At 37.5% G+C, this 19557-nt stretch overlaps 1 protein-coding gene across 1 annotated transcript in view; it reads right to left on the bottom strand.

Annotated features, from left to right (window-relative positions):
- AKAP13 (A-kinase anchoring protein 13) overlaps positions 1-19557 on the bottom strand; it is a 2349678-nt gene that overhangs the window by 1476185 nt on the left and 853936 nt on the right. Inside the window, exon 3 of the mRNA XM_044078370.1 lies at positions 8622-8703. Coding sequence (XP_043934305.1) covers positions 8622-8703 — 82 coding nt within the window. The remainder of the gene's footprint in view (positions 1-8621; positions 8704-19557) is intronic.

Here is a 19557-nt window from a genome sequence, read left to right as displayed (position 1 = left end):
TCAATAATGGCTCCCAGTTTGCAGTCATCTGCGAACTTTGTTAGCCAGAGTCCCTTAGTGCTGGCCTGCACTTCAGAGAAGTAGATGCCAAACAAGAGTGGTCCCAGGACTGAACCCTGAGGTACTCCACTTGTCACTTGTCTGGAGCTGTACTTGGAGTCGGCTACTTTTACAGTCTGGGTTCTGTCATAAACAGCATACAGCCATAAAGGTTCTGCACTAAGTTATACATGCAAGGTTCTATCACAGAAAGCCACTTATGCTACTGTTGTAGGCACCACTATGCTAAACTGAGATAATTTCAGTTATATCTTTATATACACCTGTATGCTGCAACTTCAAAGGGTGGAATAACTACTGGCACTACAGCATTTTTTAATACATGATGCACTAAGGAGTTTTGAAATTTTCTTACCGATCTCCAGCATGTACTTTGCATCATGTGTAATAATATAACTAGTGACAGACTACCTTCTTTCTTTACAATAATCACTGCTTGGAAATATTTCCTGGAGACTCATTACAAGTATCTTCATGAGAATTACTATTGGCAAATTTCTTCTCTAGAGCATTGATAGCAATAAATATCTTCTGGGACATTTTTAGCTCCTGCTATATAACATTGTCCTTTTACAATTAAGAAAGGGTTTGTGGTATTTACAAGACTGCTTATCTGTGAAAGCCTAGCCATACAATCCCATGAAGCTTTAGCCCTTATATTCTGCGTACAAATAACCCAGAGCAGAGTAGTCTCATGATGTTCCTATCAAAGAGGAATAAGGGCGCGAAACCAGGAGTGAATTTGTTGTTACTCATCCATTTATGCGGATTACATCTGAATAGTGTAACAGCAGTACTTTGTTTTCTACAGAAAGGAAGGCAATTGCAAACAAGTGGTCATTTCTGTGACGCAAATCCTCCAACATGTCATATTTACATTGCAAAAGAGATTTAAAGTTCTTGAGCATAGGTTTATGCCCCAATTGGAGTGGCAAATGTGCAGTATGTCTGAAAGGATGAGATCTGTTCAGGCTCTGTACACAAAAGACAGACGTTGCCTCTCAGTAGCCTGTGTGACACTGAGAAGAGAGACAATGTTTTGGGAGGGTCCTCATAGTTTTTATAATTTAAGCCCTTGAATTTCTTAGTAAGAAAGGGTTGTGGGTATTCACATTGTGTCAGACATTGGGACAAGTAAATACCAAAGGGGGCACTATACTCAAAGATCAATCTAATGAGTGCATAATACAGTGGAATGATCACTTACCCTGGACATGGACACCATATCCTTAGTAATAAGCTGTACAACAAAAAAGGCTTTCTTACAATAGTGGATATGTGATGACTGAAGTAAAGTTCATTGCCTACATAGGTTCCCAAACTAATGGATCAATGCATCCTAACTAATGGATCAATTTTCTGGGTGCGCTGTTAACATGACAGTTACAAGGGACTTCTTGCTTGCCAAAAGATACTATTATACATTTCTTGGCATTCAGTTTTAGTCCAAGGTTTTGACACTACCTACTGGTTTTGGAAAGGCCTTCTTGAATGATCCCGGTGTCCTCTGGGAAGATCACAATGGCATCAAGTTTAGAGTCATTTGTAAATCTGGTCAGCAATAAATCCTTAACCGTAGCTTTGACCTCTGAGAAGTGAATGACAAAGAAGAGTGTCTGAAGGACTGAAACCCGTGGTACACCACTAAAAAATGGTCTTTTACAGGCTGTAGAACAACCCATCCTAGACTGGCTCAATGACTGAAACCCATGGTACACCACTAAAAAATGGTCTTTTACAGGATGTAGAACAACCCGTCCTAGAGCGGCTCAAGAACTGAAACCTGTGGTACATCACTAACAACTGATCTTTTAGAGGATGTAGAACAACCCATTCTAGAGTGGCTCAAGGACTAAAACCTGTAGTACATCACTAATGACTGGTCTTTTAGAGGATGTAGAACAACCCATCCTAATTTCCTAGGTTCTGTTTGTGAGGCAATTTTATATATGATGAATTACATAGGGATTTAAATTTATCTGGAATAGTTTATATATGATACCCTGAGTGTGGGATGGTGTTGAATGCCTTTCTGAAGTCTAGATATGCAGTATGTACTGATTTTTCCTCATCCACTGCTTCAGTAACTTTCTCAAAGAAGCCAACCAGCTTAAATGGGCAGAATCTGCCCTTGACAAATCCAAACATACCTGCATCAAAATTCTGTAGGTTATCTGTGTTCTTATTTATTAATTCAACAATGGTTCTTTCCAAATCTTTGCAAATGAGGCTAGTCAGACTTACGGGTATATAACTTCCCAGATCTGTTGACACACCACCTTTGTACAAGGGGATAACATTTGTTATCCTCCATTCGTATAGCACAAAGCCTTTTTGGAGGCCGACACTGAATAGCCTCTATAGAGGGTATGGCAGGTCCTATTTCAGGCTGGCAAGTATGTAGCCCAGTATGTTATGCAGCCCCATAGAAACATTATTCTTGGCCTTGGATAGTGCCTTGAGGATCTGTTCATGGGAGATACGAGGAAGAGTTCTGGATGTGGATAGATCATCTGAGAATGTAGGAAGGGAGAGGGGGTGAAGCTAGAGCTACATTTATTCGCTAGTAGATTGTCTACATCTTCTGGGTCCGAGTATGTGATATAATTTACTATCAGCTTTGTGCAGTGCTGGGCATTACTTCTAAGGTTTCTAACAAAGTTAAAGAAAGCATTATTGTTGCCCTTTGCCTAGGTGGCTACTGTCCCCCTCATATCTGGTTGAAGTGATCAGGGTCTAGAGTTTCATACTAGTTTTACCAAGAGCTTTGCATCTTGAGAGTTACACTTATTTTTACGTGCAATGAGTTTTAGTTTCTTTTGTTATGGGGCCTGGTTATATTTGGGTTTCACACAGGAGTGTATTTTTGAACATGGAAATGTATTTAATTCGGAGGGGTCAGAAACATCTAAGCAGCTATTCACAAGTGCTTACAAATTATTTATTTGTACACGCATGTACAAATAACCCAGAGCAGAGTAGTCTCGTGATGTTCCTATCAAAGAGGAATAAGGGCGCGAAACCAGGAGTGAATTTGTAGTTACTCATCCATTTATCAGGATTACATCTGAATAGTGTAACAGCAGTACTTTGTTTTCTACAGAAAGGAAGGCAATTGCAAACAAGTGGTAATTTCTGTGACGCAAATCTATCCCTCCAACATGTCATATTTACATTGCAAAAGAGATTTAGATTTCTTGAGCATAGATTTATGCCCCAACTGGAGTGGCCAATGTGCAGTATGTCTGAAAGAATGAGATCTGTTCAGGCTCTGTACACAAGACAGATGTTGCCTCTCAGTAGCCTGTGTGACACTGAGAAGAGAGACACTGTTTTGTAAGGGTCCTCATAGGTTTTATAATTTAAGCCCTTGAATTTCTAAGCAAGAAAGGGTTGTGAGTATTCACATTGTGTCAGATATTGGGACAAGTAAATACCAAAGGGGGCATTATACTCAAAGATCAATCTAATGAGTGCATAATACAGTGGAACGATCACCTACCCTGGACATGGACACCATACCCTTAGTAATAAGCTGTGCAATAAAAAAAGGCTTTCTTACAATAGTGGATATGTGATGACTGAAGTAAAGTTCATTGCTTATATAAGTTCCCAGCATCCTAACTAATGGATCAATTTTCAGGGTGCGCTGTTCACATGATAGTTACAAGGGACTTCTTGATTGCCAAAAGATACTACTATACATTTCTTGGCATGCAGTTTTAGTCCACGGTTTTGACACTACCTACTGGTTTGGGAAAGGCCCTCTTGAATGATCCTGGTGTCCTCTGGGAAGATCACAATGGCATCAAGTTTAGAGTCATTTGTAAATCTGGTCAGCAATAAATCCTTAACAGTAGTTTTGACCTCTGAGAAGTGAATGCCAAAGAAGAGTGGCTCAAGGACTGAAACATGTGGTACACCACTAAAAAATGGTCTTTTACAGGCTGTAGAACAACCCATCCTAGACTGGCTCAAGGACTGAAACCTGTGGTACACCACTAATAACTGGTCTTTTAGAGGATGTAGAACAACCCATTCTAGAGTGACTCAAGGACTGAAACCTGTAGTACACCACTAATGACTGGTCTTTTAGAAGATGTAGAACAACCCATCCTAATTTCATAGGTTCTGTTTGTGAGACAATTTCATATATGATAGGTTCATAGGTTCATACTAGGCTATCTGCCCTAGGGCATTTATAAGCCTAGCCAGAGTGTGTTTGGCTTTCGCCACCCATTTTAAATTAATTTTGCTATGCCCTTTTTCGAGGTTAGTATACTGTGCCTCTGTCTAACAGTGACACAGAAGTGATACCCGGGGTAAGCCTACGATCCCCCATCCACTCATCAAGATTCCTCTTGAAGAGAGTCAATGAGGGACTCTGCCTAACCTGGACTGGGATTTTATTCCAGAGTGAAGGGAGCCTCTGGGTTATGAATCTGTCCCTCCAGCGTGTCCTATTTATTTTAGTGCTGATGAATTACATAGGGACTGAAATGTATCTGGAATAGTTTATATATGATGTTGAATGCCTTTCTGAAGTCTAGATATGCAGTATGTACTGATTTTTCCTCATCCACTGCTTCAGTAACTTTCTCAAAGAGGCCAACCAACTTAAATAGGCAGAATCTGCACTTGACAAATCCAAACATACCTGCATCAAAATTCTGTAGGTTATCTGTGTTCTTATTTATTAATTCAACAATGGTCCTTTCCAAATCTTTGCAAATGAGGCTAGTCAGACTTACGGGTATATAACTTCCCAGATCTGTTGACACACCACCTTTGTACAAGGGGATAACATTTGTTATCCTCCATTCGTATAGCACAAAGCCTTTTTGGAGGCCGACACTGAATAGCCTCTATAGAGGGTATGACAGGTCCTATTTCAGGATGGCAAGTATGTAGCCCAGTATGTTATGCAGCCCCATAGAAACATTATTCTTGGCCTTGGATAGTGCCTTGAGGATCTGTTCATGGGAGATATGAGGAAGAGTTCTGGATGTGGATAGATCATCTGAGAATGTAGGAAGGGAGAGGGGGTGAAGCTAGAGCTACATTTATTCGCTAGTAGATTGCCTACATCTTCTGTATGTCATATAATTTACTATCAGCTTTGTGCAGTGCTGGGCATTACTTCTATGGTTTCTAACAAAGTTAAATAAAGCTTTATGGTTGCCATTTGCCTAGGTGGCTACTTTCCCCCTCATATCTGGTTGAATTGATCAGGGTCTAGAGTTTCATACTAATTTTAGCAAGAGCTTTGCATCTTGAGAGTTACACTTATTTTTACGTGCAATGAGTTTTAGTTTCTTTTGTTATGGGGTCAGGTTATATTTGGGTTTCACCACAGGAGTGTATTTTTGAACATGGAAATGTATTTAATTCAGAGGGCTTCAGAAACATCTAAGCAACTATTCACACGTGCTTAGAATTTGGTGGTAAAGAATTCTGCATAAGCAACACAGCCATCGGGTTGGAAGGAGATAGTGAATTTAGCTACGTCACCACTCATTTCAAAATAAACTTTCATATGGCTCTTTGAGGACATATAGATTTACTACTATAAACACTCTTAAGCATTCTGTCTAATAATTTGCTGCACTGTTTGGTATGAGATAAAGTAACAAAGACAGTGTTGTTTCAAAGTACTGTTGAACACTGAAACAATAATCTGTACACCGCCATTGGGGCAAACAACAGTCTAATGTTTCTGCAGGTTAGCTGCCTCCCAAGTGCTCTACAGGCAACCCCCCTGTACGGTGTGCCTATGATATTCTAATGAGAAGACGGTTTTCCCAATTTATAAACAAATACAAAACAACAGTCTATACTGCACGACTGGAAATACATCACAATTCCAAGTTTTATTTAGTGCTTCATTGTATCCTGCTGTGTTTGATGTAGTAATGAGGATGCTGAAGTCCCAATAAATCAATAAACATGTACATAATGTGCAGCCAAGTACTGAGAAAAAAATCTCAGGTCTGTCATTTCATACACTAAATACTTCCCAGTACTGTGAGATTTTGTTTGTCAGCAGGAATCACTTGTTGCAGTCACACACAAATATGTTCATTTCCTCAATGGGAAGCTGCAATATCTCATTTATTATAGACTGCTCTGATGTTTTACTAGGCAGTTCCCATTACTGTTCTGATATTCGTCATGTATAGAGCTTTTTTCTGTATCAGCAGGAAACCTTTGCCCCATTCAAACACAACTAAACACATTTTCCCCACTGAGTAAAAGTAATGTTTCATGTGTTATAGTCTACAATAATACTCTTCAAGCAAATTACCAGCAGTGCTTTGATTTGAGGGTAGAGTTACTAAAGGCAGTGTGAAGACAGGCCTGGTCCTTGCCAGGGCTGGATCTAACACAATGCCATGTTCCCAATGGCTGTGCTTTCACATCCAGGATGAAAGGTCTCCCTAAAAAGACAAAACTTACTGATGACAAATGCCTGACTTACAAGTTCAGGAAACAAATTGCTAGACTGTCCCCAGAGCCAGTTAGACCTGCCAGACCTGGGAGAAAACTAGAAGACTATTCTATCCCAAGTGCAACCACTAAGCTCTGGCCAGAGGACTCAAAGGACTGTTCCGCAAAGTGTGTTCCTACACCACAGAATGCACCTCCCAAGCTGGTTGTTGGTAGCTTACATCTCATGGACCCTTCAGCATTTGCAAAGTTAAAAGACAGGGATAAACTCGACCCTCACCATTCAAGATGAGGTCACAAAACAAGTGGTCTGAAAAGTGTTTTTGAAGAAAGATTCAGCTCCATGAAAATGTGACTGATGTTTGCCTTCCTTATCTTTCACTTTCTTATGGTACTATTAACAGTGGCTTGTATGAGTAACCCCCAGCCAAAAACCTGAGCACTCTCAACTAGTACCATTTTGTTAGAGGCACAAAAGGTCAAAATCTTCTTCCTGATGTGCCTTCATGTGGCCAAAATGAAGACTGGCACTTATGGTAGTACTCCATATAATACTCCTTTCTCAGAGAATATAATGAATATCAGTGCAGGTACTGATGCTAGTCACACCCACACTTTGAAAGCTTAAATTTCTGATGCATAAAATGCAGGAACATTTCTATAATGACTGTCAGGACCGACATCAAAACTCTGCCAGCAAAAGAAAAAAAGTGATGGTCAAAGGATCTGGGCATGGCCTCCTACTGTGACACGTAATGTTAAAAGATGCACCACAAAAATGGTCAGCATACTCTGAGATATAGCAGCTTCAGAGAAAAATAACAGGACTGCAAATGGCAGGGAATGCTATCCACTAAGGGAGGTTTTGTAACTAGATCTCAAGTTCAGCACTTGGGCTAAGCTACTTTTTGATCCTGTGCATCCCTTCTGGCTTCAAGTATGCCTCAGCATTCACTTAATTATGTCACAAATTAGTCGGCATCAGGATACTTCTATTACTGAACACATTTAATGACAGTCTGAAACAATACCTGTGCTATAAGTGAACTACAGTTGTAACAGTAACATTACCAAATAAACTATGCGGTTACAGATAACTCCTGGTAACTTATTCTAGGTTTATAAACAATGAATATTGACTATTTTATTAATAGCCTTTCTGCACAGTGGCAATCCATCACTCTTCACAGGAGTCCTTACTGCTCTTTTTGTTAACTTGAAATTTTTTACTTCTGGTTGTTGCATCATCTTTACTATTAAATTTTTCTCTTTAGAATACAACATTCACTACACTAGTTTGTAGCCACACTTCGCTATAATTAAAATATGTATATGTTCTCTGCCTCCTCCATTGTACTATTCCATCTCTGCTTGCATTTAATGTTCCAACAGCTAGGCCATGGCTGAAAAGTAGGCTCTGTGAACTAGTTTATCTGCAACTTAAAAGAAAAAAGAAGCTAAAATGAAAAGGTATCAAGCTTATGGAATGCATACAGGGTCGGGCTACTGTGATACCGAGAGAGGGGCTAATTTATAAATATATATATATATACAGGCATTAAATATGCTTGCTATTCAAGAAGGAAAGAATGGGGCAGAAAAAAACGATGTGGACTTAACAGAATTTCAGAATAAATACCATTCAGAATGAAATCTCCATGGCAGGGGTAGGGACAGAGTATAGGAGGAAGGTTCAAATCAGACTTTAGATGCACTTTTTTAATACAGTGAGATGAGTGGTGAGGCCTTGGAATCAACTCTGGGACAGAATAAAGGAATACAAATTCAAAGACAGGATTAAAAAAACTGAAACAAGGCAAAACTGGAGAACAGAGATAGATTCTAACTTAAAAAAGGTGGATGTAAAGAGTGACTATTCTGTTTTCAAATATTTACTCGTATAGTTAGATGAAGACATCGGTACATTTCCAAATGCTTCAATTCTCAACTCTTGCACACTCCTTTTCATATAACTGGCTATGTGACCTCTGATGTAGCCACTTTTCAAACAAATGCACTTGAAAAGATTACTTGGTGACTGGGCTTGCTCTGATAAACAGTGTGGAAACGCACATCAACAGGTGCACAACTTATAAGAAAACTGCATCTCTTACCTGTATGGTGTGAACTGTGCTTTGGGTCCAGCAATTGTTGATCTGGGTAGGATTCAATTGAACAGAAGTCTCCTCGGTTAATCTGTTATACAGTTAAAAAAAAAAATCACTAAATGGCACAATCTTGGAAAATATGAAATACATTAATACTAAATAAAAATACCATCAACATATATGAAGGATTAATAAACACATGTGCTGATAACAGGATAAGCTTTCAAATCAAATGCATCTTGTCAGTCTAAATATATCTATGCCAAACACTATTTAAAACACTTGTTCAGTGACCCTATTAACTTAAAATTAATATCAGAGGCATAGTCACTGAATGTGCAATTATCCCCATAAAACAATTTACTGGGATAGCTGTCACTTCAATCAAGAGATGTTAAAAGTAAAGAAAAACAACTTTCTAAGTTAACATTACTATGGTTTAACCTGTTCAGAATGAAGAAGAAGGAGGTCAAACTATACAATGGTAGGGTTGAAAACTACTTTGTGTGCTAGAACTTTATTTCTGAAAAACTGTCATGATTTCATTTTTATGGAAAAAATTACTTGTTAATTTATAACATTCCAAACAGGAAAATACAGTTGTTTTTGTAAACTTACCATAACAGCATATGCTCCAATAGATCACTGTTGCAGTATCCTAAGCTATTTGGTTTATATCCTATCAAGGATATGACCAACCAGCCAGCTTATTAAAGCTAAAGCACCTTTCACACACACTGTCAGAAGCTCAAGCAGAGCTCCATGTAAAAAGCAGTTAAGAGTACCAAAAGCTTCATAGATTTCCTGTCACTAAAGTGTACTTCTTCTGCAAGTTTTTTTCTATTATTTATTATTATTTATGCTCAGAATCTTACTTTGTTTGGTCAGTCATTCTGCACCAGGGATTTTATTTATTTTATTTAACATTTGTTTATTGGAAAAGTCCTACTTGTTCCAAGGTCAATTTTCAGTGGAGGCCCGGGAAAAACGCTCCAGACACATGCCTTTGTAACATGGGAGGAAACCGGAGCACCCGGAGGAAACCCACACGAATGCATGGAGGACATGCAGACTCTGCACAGAAGGCACTCTAGCCGAGAATCAAACCAGAGAACCTCTTGCTGTGAGGTGATAATACTAACGCTGCACCTCTGCGCCATGTGTTTAAATCCTTTTTTTTTTTTTTTTTTAAATATTTGTGTATAAAATTTGAATGTTAGGGGCAAGCATTGGTGCTTCTGGGGACTGTCACGCTGTTTTTACTTAAAGACCACCCTTTTATCTGGTGCTGAGTTTATAGACTCTGGCTCGGTTAACTGTCTGTGAGGCTTCTTTTGCAGCTGGGCCTATACAGCAGTTATCACTCTTCTTGGTTCATCCTTCAACTGTCCACAAGAAAAAGAAAGTTGTCAGGGAGACTCTTGAATGCTAAGCTGGCTCAGGTTTTGCCTAAGCTGTCAATGGGTGACTCTGCTGGAGCCACATCTGGTTCCTCGAAGTGTTCATTATTTTCCCTTAGTCCCTCTGGTGCAGCACCTACAGCCACTAAGGACTGAAGGAAAGGCACTTTCTCCTTATCTGCAGGGACACCCTCGATGGGCAAGGGACAGTCACAATTGTCGGAGCCCCAGGACAGTGTGTCTGCTTTAGGATGACTGCTTTCCAGGGAGTTTCCCCAGAAAAAAAAAGAAAAAAAAAAGTAAAAAACTTTACTTCTCCTGCTTCAGTTTCAGTAGACAGGGAATATTTGCTAGGCAGTTAATTTCTGCTCTTCTCCTCTTCATCCTCAGAAAAGATAATCAAGACAGTTTCTTTCTTTCTGCCTCCTCTGATTGTCAATCAGAAGTGCAGGGGCATGGGGGCTAGTACTGTACTTCAGGGTTTTCTTCACAACCTGAAGATTCTGATTCTGATGAAAGTGATGCTTCAGATTTCTCACCAGAAAATTTCCTTTTCTGAAGTTAGCTAAAATGACAGAGGTTTTTCAGTGGGATCAGAATGCAATTCTTACTGCCCAGCAAATGTATTATGATTTATTACCATTGGATATTTCTATTTGTATCTGTTCCTCTTGTTTTATCTGCTTTACAGAATTCTTTCCTGACAGTTTACAGTTTTTACCTGACAGTCTTCTGCATCTAGGAATTCCGATAGGTTACAGAGTGTACCTCAGACACACAAATTATTGTTTTCTAACTAAAGCAAGCCCTGCAGTGATTTCCTTATCTAAAACTCCTTCTGCTATACAAATTACTAATGTTAATCCTATTTCCTCTGACAAGGATGGGAAAGCTTTTGACAAATTTGGGAAAAATGTTCTGCAACTTTGACATATACAGTTTTAAACTGCATTGCTCACATGTTAAAGTTTTTACTTCTGTTTTTTGAGTGGTGCATGAAAAAGTTAACTCTTAACCTTCCTCTTCTGAGGTGAAAAATCCTTTGAATGTCTTTTTGTATCTGCTTCTTGTTTAATTAAAATGCCTTAAAGTGTTCTAATGATGGTATTGATTACTGCCTCCAGGATTGCTGCTTCTGGAGCAGTTATGAGAAGATTTGCTTGGTTGTGTTCACAAAATCTTCCTGAAGACATTAAAACCAAAATGTTAAATTCCCCATGGACAGGGAACTTCTGTTTGACCTTTCTGCAGCTGACGTGCTTAAAGGATATGATGAGAAGGGTAAAGTTGATTCAAGGGGTGACCCAAATCTACTAACCTTCCTTGTACTTGAGGTCTCTTTTTCAACAAAGCAGTTCAAGCAGAAAGGGCCAACAAACAGGATTTTAAAAAAGCAATGGCAAATGTCTCCAAAATCTAGGACAGTCCAGAAAAGCAGAATGACTATTTGCCTCTTCACATCCCCATCCCCACCCCAGCAATCTCTTCCTACCTCTCTCTGATTCTACACCTTCCTTTGTGGCACCAAAATGTTTCAGACACATGGAATTTGAAAGTCATTCAACAGGGTTATGCTTGGTAATGGGAGTCCCTCACTCCCTTCTGGGGTATTTCTCCTTCCCCTGTAAACATAATATCCCTGTTTCCTCCAATTCTGGAACGAATGCTATCTCAGGAAGTCACAGAACTACTGCCTGTCTGCTGCTAGATTGGCAGTATTTTATTCATAGATTTTTCTGGTTAAAAGAAAGAAGGAACCTAGAGGTCTGAGCTAGACCTCTCTTTTCTCAATATTTTTGTCAAGGTCCCAAAGTTCAAAATGTTATCCATTCAGATCCTATTACCTCTTGTCCCTTTACTACCTTTCATGGTAAAGGTAGACTTAAAAGATGCCTGCCATCACATTCGCACTAGCAAACATTTCAGCCGTTTTTTTTAAGATTTTCTGTATCTAGCTTACTTTATCAGTTCTCTGTCTTACACTTTGGACTATCTGCTGCTCCAAGGGTACTTGCAAAGTGTCTGGCTCCAGTAACTAGTTATTACAGACTCCAAGGCATTCACATTTTTCCATATTTGGATGATTGCCTTATATTTGCAGGCTCTCATTTTTCCACTTGTCAAGAGTCCTCAACAAGTGTTTAGAATCTTCTACTTAGTCTAGGTTTTCAAGTGAACTTGCAGAGATATTCTCACCCTTGAACAGAATAGTTTTCCTGAGATGTCTTTTAGATTTTGCCCTAGAAAGAGCTTTTCTCTCTCCAGACAAAGGAGAGATCTTCCAACAGTTCTTCCTGGGTTTTTCCAATCAAAACCAAGTATATGCTATGGAAATTGTCAGGAGTCTGGTGTATGTATGTGGCTTCTATGATTATTATGATTGCCTTGGCAAGACTTTATTATCTTTTCAAATGACAATTCTGGGGTTTGTAAGCACATACATTCTATGTTGGGTAAAGCAGCTCTCATGGAATCCAGGTTTCTGATTTTCCTTTCCATTTCATCTTAGTCTGTCACAACAGATGCTATAGACTTATTTTGAGGAGCTGTGTCCAAAGGGGTGAAAAGTGAAAGGACTGTGTAACAACCAAGATACACACAAGTGTACAAATGTCAAACAGACTATGGTAGTTCTGAATGCTTTGAAAGCCCTACATCATCTAGAGTCTCCAGGACCTCAGCTCTGCAAGCTTTCACTGACACCAGGATAACACCATCATTATGCTACTAATCCCCAACCAGGGACGTTAGACCTAAAGGTCAGAACCTGCTTAAGATAAGATGGATAAATATTTACATAACTGCTCCTTGTAATACACCAGCATTTGGACTCCAGTTAACAACTGTGTCTAACTCAGGTTTCATCTCAGCCATGTATACAAAAGTGTGCTACAAGGGAATGTGTACTTTCCCGGAGGGGAAACTTGTACTTGATGTAATTCATCTTAAACATCTCGATAGGTAAATCCATGTCCTTGAGGTAGGAATTTCTTCTTTTAAGGAAAATGTTGCGATTGTTTTATGTATAGGACTTAACAATTAATAATAAAACTAGAAATCCACTATGACCCTTCTATGCTCTTTCTCTGGTGCTATCCCCAAACCAAAAGATTTAGCTCTTAGAGCTTTGAAAAATCAAAAATACCAGTGAAACAAAGAAGAAAAATTGCCATTTTGTAGAGATTTGGACCCAATCACACTCTACCTCATTATGGGTCTACTTCATTTGATAGAAAGCACATTTCACTGAAACTCATTTGATAGAAGTCTCATTTCACTGAAAATCAATTCCCTGAGCATGATTCACTGAAAGCTCACTTCACTGAAGACTCATTTGACTGGAGTTAGTATATATAGTAAGGGGGGGGGGACATAGTTTGGAGATATATATATATATATATATATATATATATATATATATAATCTTCTGAAAAGAGTTATTCATTCGACTTGTAAGTATGCATGTTTATGATTTACAAATTTTCAAAGAGGTGGGGGGCTACACCCCCCTTACTATATATATACTAACTCCAGGGTCGCACTACGGTGGGGAAGAGGGCATATACCTTTCGAAGAAATGAGTTTCAGTCAAATGAGTCTTCACTGAAGTGAGCTTTCAGTGAATTATGCTCAGGGAATTGATTTTCAGTGAAATGAGACTTCTATCAAATGAGTTTCAGTGAAATGTGCTTTCTATCAAATGAAGTAGACCCATCTCATTACACCTGAAGAGTAAAAGCAAAGTTAACAACTGCTAACAACCTATCACACATAAATGTTACAGTATGGTAAGGAGGGAGATTTATAAACCTTGCCATATTCTCCAGTCAATGCTTTTCATATTCTGAAATATTAAATCATTCATAATACTACTGGATAAGAAATATGCCCACCTGTTGAAGTAGGACTTCTTAATACAAATAGATACAAAGGAGACAAGAATTTTATTCAAGGGATGTAAGATGCGATATTCTATGTAAGAGAATAAGAGGTCAAGGAAGAAAAGCTCACCTTGCTCATGGAAAAAGTGAGCCTGGATGAACAAATATGTATAGTCTGCATGAGATGAAAAGGAATACCCTCTATGAGATGCAAAAAGAGAAAAATGTTTGACTTTCAAACTGTCATTTATTAGAGTTGCACCCAGGCGATCACATGCCTTCCCTAAAACACCATAAAAAGAAAAAGATGAACAGCTTTCACAACAAAACCAAGAGGGTGTAAAACCAAGCTCAAATGTCTAGACAAAATTATTCATGTATTTAATGATGACAGCAGCCGAGGGTTTTAATACAGCATTAAATAGAGCAATTACAACAGCCATAGAAACTTAACCGCAGATTTGTACCAAATACACACGTGTTAAAGTTAACATAACCTCAACATGCAGCAAATAATTACAGAGGACATCTATTTAGTTTGTAGCATTTCGAAAATATTAAGTTTAATACTAAAAGTGGAATGTTATTATATGAAGGTAAATGTACAAACCTGTCCAAAGTCCATTACTAAGACGATGATCTGATCACTATTTTTTAATGCTTAGCTATTCACAAGCAGTAGGTTTTCAACTAAAAGGCAGAGTACATTCAGACTTTTCATATGGCGGAGAGTAAGTAGCACGGAGTAACATCAGCACTGCTGATCAAAATAAAAACATTTGAAAAGGTGGACAGAAAACATTAAAACTAAGTTAGAAAATGTGTCTATAAAAAGTTACAGAAGCAACCTTGGATGGTGACTTTGACATATGGACTTATAAGTCTCAATCAAAAAGCAGAGTGAGATCTGTCTTCTGAAATCCTGCTTAGTGTACAGACAGTATGGAGAAAATTGCAGACTGTTGCATAATCAGAAGTGACACTAGTCACTAAGTACAAAGAAATGCAGAAGTCAGTGTGTCTGAAATGAAGTTTTTAAAAAAGAAACATCTGAAAGTGTAGATAAACAGAGGAAAATATTTGGGAGTATATTTAGGTGATACATTAGAGAAGGTAAAAGAATGTTCAGTGCAAGACATGTTAAAACAGTTTAAAGGAAATTTGGGAAAAAAGTCTTCAAAACAGGAGCAAGATCAGCAGATTCAAGTGTTAAACTGGCTTGCCCAACTACATGTAGTGTATTTATGACAGAAGCTGTGTTCCTCACGGATTACAAAAACAATTGGTGTTTTAAAAAATGGAAGAGAAACTCCTGGGTTGCTGCTCCAGCAAGGCTGGCATGGGAGAGGATAGCACTTGCTAAATTATAAGGAGGACTAGTGCTCCAGACCTGACACAGTACTTACTGTCAATCCAGTGGGTGTGCCTACAGCACAGTCAAGACGTGATGTTTTATGTAGTACAGAAAGGAAGACAGCTTGCAGGCATTCTGGGGTGGACAGCAAGAAACACTAAAAATCCAATATTATTAAGGATGAAATAAGAGTTGCCATGGTTGTAAATCAGTCACCTGGGGGAAGAAAACGTCACCAACAGGCAATGGAAAAATGGATCAGAAAGGTATAATAAAAGCAGAGTGGTGGGGAAAAGCAGACACAGTTGAGACATTGGGATCAGATGATAAAGAATGGAGTAGTGTAAGGTTAGGAAGAATGCTACTAGAAATACAACTTATGTCAAGGGTATGAAAGGGAGTAAAACATATTGAATAGAAAAGTTGAAAAAACAAACTAGTTCAAGCAGAAGGAGGAATACAGACCCAGCTGATAAAACTGATACAAGGTACGAGATCTGGAGCAGCTAAGTCAGGAAAAGAACACTTAGGTTGAACATAATGTTTCAGAGTATCTGTACAAAAATAGTTCAGACACTCAAAGAATGTTTGGAAAGGGTGGGAAGAAGGGAAACAGATGGACAATTTTAGAAAAAGATATATCTAGCATCATGTAAGGTGTCACTATATAAGAAATGCAGAATTTTTGCCTGGTAATTTTTATAATCCAAAGATCATGAGCATTTTTCCTGGAGCATGGCTGAATTGTTGGAGGTGTGACCAGAAACATATGAATAAATGGCAGCACATTTTTGATGACTATAGTAAATTTCAATCATTCAAAGAAGGATTGCAGAAATTGATGGAGAAAGTAGAATGGGAAGGGTCAGCACTAACAAAACTGAGTTACTTCTCTGGAGATGTGGGAAGGTGAAAGGAAGTTAATAGGAAGAAAAGAGAAATTACTGATTGGCAGCCAAAAGAAATAACTAGAACATGGAAAAGTAACCCGATGATAAAAATAGTAGAAAAATTACAGAGCAAGAAGGAAGGGGTTGTCACAATAGTACACAGAAATTTACTCATAAATGGTTACCTTAGCTAGCATTTTTGAAAACAGAATTTAAAGAAAACAGTAGAAGGAATAAGGATGAAAATAACCGAAAAAAGAACAATCTATGGGAACTAGTGGACTGAAAGTAACAGAATGTGGGAGAAAATTACATTACCCATTATACAATGGTATGTTGTTAGCATTCAAAAATGAGCACACTGAATGGTGAGCCTAATCAGCATGCTCACTGTAAATCGAGAGTATACCAACAGGAAAAAGACCAGCCACTAAAGTATCAATGGGCAGCCAGACTTTCCTGTCACTATATGAAAATCAGATACGTAAAAAAAAAATCAAAAATATCTTGATTTTCCTTATATGCAATATCTTGCGACGGGTGTCTTCCGTATTTAAAACACAAGAAACAGCACACTACATGAAAAAAAAAACAAGATCAGCCCTTAAACACAAAAACATACAGAAACAGATAAACATGCGTTTCTCACTTAATCGGACAACACAAAAAAACTAAAAACAGTTATGGCCCCATAAAAAATGTGAAGATATGAAAAACTAATACTGTGTACCCTCCTGAACACATCTATAATAGATATCCCCTTCCTTTCTTTCTCAGTTCATTTACTTTCCAAAAATCTGGAGCATACCAGCCCTCTGCTTGGACATAACATGCTGTTATGTACTACATGAACACAGTATACCTAGATAATGAGCTCACTTTCCTGATATGAACCTCACATTTATCATGAAAACTGAGCATATAACAACAGGAAAAAGACCAGCTGCTAAAGTATCAATCAGCGGCCAGACTTTCCTGTCATTATACGCAAACCAGAGAGCTATAGACAAGGAAAATCAGGTACATACAAAAATCGAAAATAACCTGATTTTCTTTGTATGCAGTACATTGCCACTCACAAAGTGCTATGCATCCATTTTCTGTATTTAAAACATAATATGTCAATTAACTCTACATAGAATATCAAACAACAGATCAGCCCTTAAACACAGAAATGTACAAAAATGGTTAAGGATGTGTTCTCTCTTAATCACTTCAAAGTAAAAAAAAAAACTTACAGCCCCATAAACAACTTAACTTGTGCATAACAATTTAATCATATTACTATGAATTATAAAATAAATTCTCAACAATTTATTACAATATAAATACCAAAAAGAATAAACTGATGACCCTAAACATTACAGTTTAATTAATAAGTAAATTTATGCTTATATATAACTTGAACCATAAAAAATAAAATATATACACAACTAAATCCAAACAAAATATCCCATTACATGTACTACACTAAGAACTCAAGCCAACAGCTAAAGATAGACAACAAACACATCAGAAGCAGTACAGAAATATAAAAAACATACAACATAGCAATAACTATATTTACCTATATAATTTTTGTTTCACATCTCTTGAAAAATTAATAACTTGTATTAAAATAAAAGAAAATGAAATAGACAATAAACCTGAACTAAACATCTGGGAATATTTTCTCTCAGAAAAAGTAGAAGAATACAAAATAAAACAAACAAAAACCTAAAACAACAACAAAAACACAACACAAAACAACTAACACCACTGTATAATAGCAATAGCCAATGCTGGATTTAGCCACACCCAGCCACAGGTTATTGCTATACTAGACAATACTTGACTATATTTTTACATCCTTATTTCTTTAAGTATTTTTATTTTTTCTCTTTCTTTTTGATATAATTATTTCAATTTTCATTTATTTATTTTATTTCCATTTGTTTGTTTCGGGAAAGGCCAAATGGACTTAAAATAGTTTTCAGCGGAGACCAGGGCAGAAAAGCTCCACAAAGTACAATCTAGAAACAGAAAAATATACATACAGAGTAGTCAAGTAACAGAAAATATTAATATCAAATAATATACATACAGAGTAAAATCTAATAACAGAAAATATTCATATCAAATACATATGTGAAATACAAACTTCATGCTCAAAGCCATGTTCATATGTGCTGTCTTACTGTGAACAGTTACAAATTAGAGTATTAGTGTAAACAGTTACATTGTTTAAGGGAAGGGTGTGTTACTGAAAAAAAGCATAAATCCTATCTTTGAAAATATGATACAAAAATAATGGGATAGTTCGGATGAATATTAAAAAGGTACTGGTTTGAGAATCGACAATTGTAAAAAACTGCTCAACAGATAAAATTGTTTTTTATTACCTGTGGTGACAGACTGAATGGGGGACGGCACAACTGCTTCTGGGATAATTAAGGCCATATGCATGAGGATAGCCTTTGTGACTGCTGTAAAGTTAAATCAATTATGACTGATTTGTCAAAACGGTACAGTTTATTCTGCATTTAAGGGGTCACCCATTAATTTGTATTGTAGTTAAATACAACTGCCATACAGCTGCTCACGTTCATACTGTGATAATAGGAGGTACTGCCAGCCATGCCAGAAGAAGTGGGGCAGTGGATGTGTAATATATGCCGGCACAGCTATGGAATTTTGTAAATAATTATATGTCATTTGTATATCAAACTGATCTGTACAGATGCTTGTGCTGAAAATGTATTTGTGATGGTTTGCTTGTATTGAAATGTATCAACAGTTTGGTGTACCCTGCTGGAAGGAAAATAAATGTACATGTATTACTGTAACTGAATTAAATGTATACATTGTAACAACATACACTGGAAGGGAAGAGTTTAATCCACCTGACTTTAAAATATTTCTGAAATTAAATTACTTCATGGGTTAAGCCATAAAGATGTTATCCCACAGTTTTGAATGGAGCCAGAGACGCAATGTCTGTGCTAGAGAATATGTTGTAGCTCCTGTAGGAAGACTGGACTGGTTTTATTGTTTTATGGTTTCCAGATGCTTTAATAAAACTTAGATAAAGGTCTAGTGTATATTGTAGCACATAGGTGCTAAACCCTGATAGCTTCTAGTGATGGGGGAAGTGTGGGAAACATAGTCAGTTGACCAGATGTATGTGATGTCATTCTGTACAGAAATCATTTTTTAATATTACAGGAGACTGAAGTCTCAAGAGTATTCTGTCTTGGATCTGACAAGGACTACTCACCTATCTTGCCTTGCTCTATTCAGTAATTAAGAACAGCAATTCATTTAGTCAATCAGGAATAGATAGTGAGACTAGCTAAACACGGTTTTTCTATAACTGTGTGTAATTTTCCATCTGTGTTATTTTTAATATTTCCTGTGACTAAAACTCTGGTGTTTACT

The sequence above is a fragment of the Protopterus annectens genome, chromosome 7.part0 (assembly GCF_019279795.1).
Source record: "Protopterus annectens isolate FY-2018-M chromosome 7.part0, PAN1.0, whole genome shotgun sequence".
NCBI lineage: Eukaryota > Metazoa > Chordata > Ceratodontiformes > Protopteridae > Protopterus > Protopterus annectens.
The sequence above is the reverse complement of the archived record's forward strand: the minus strand, read 5'-3'. Positions and strand labels throughout refer to the sequence as shown.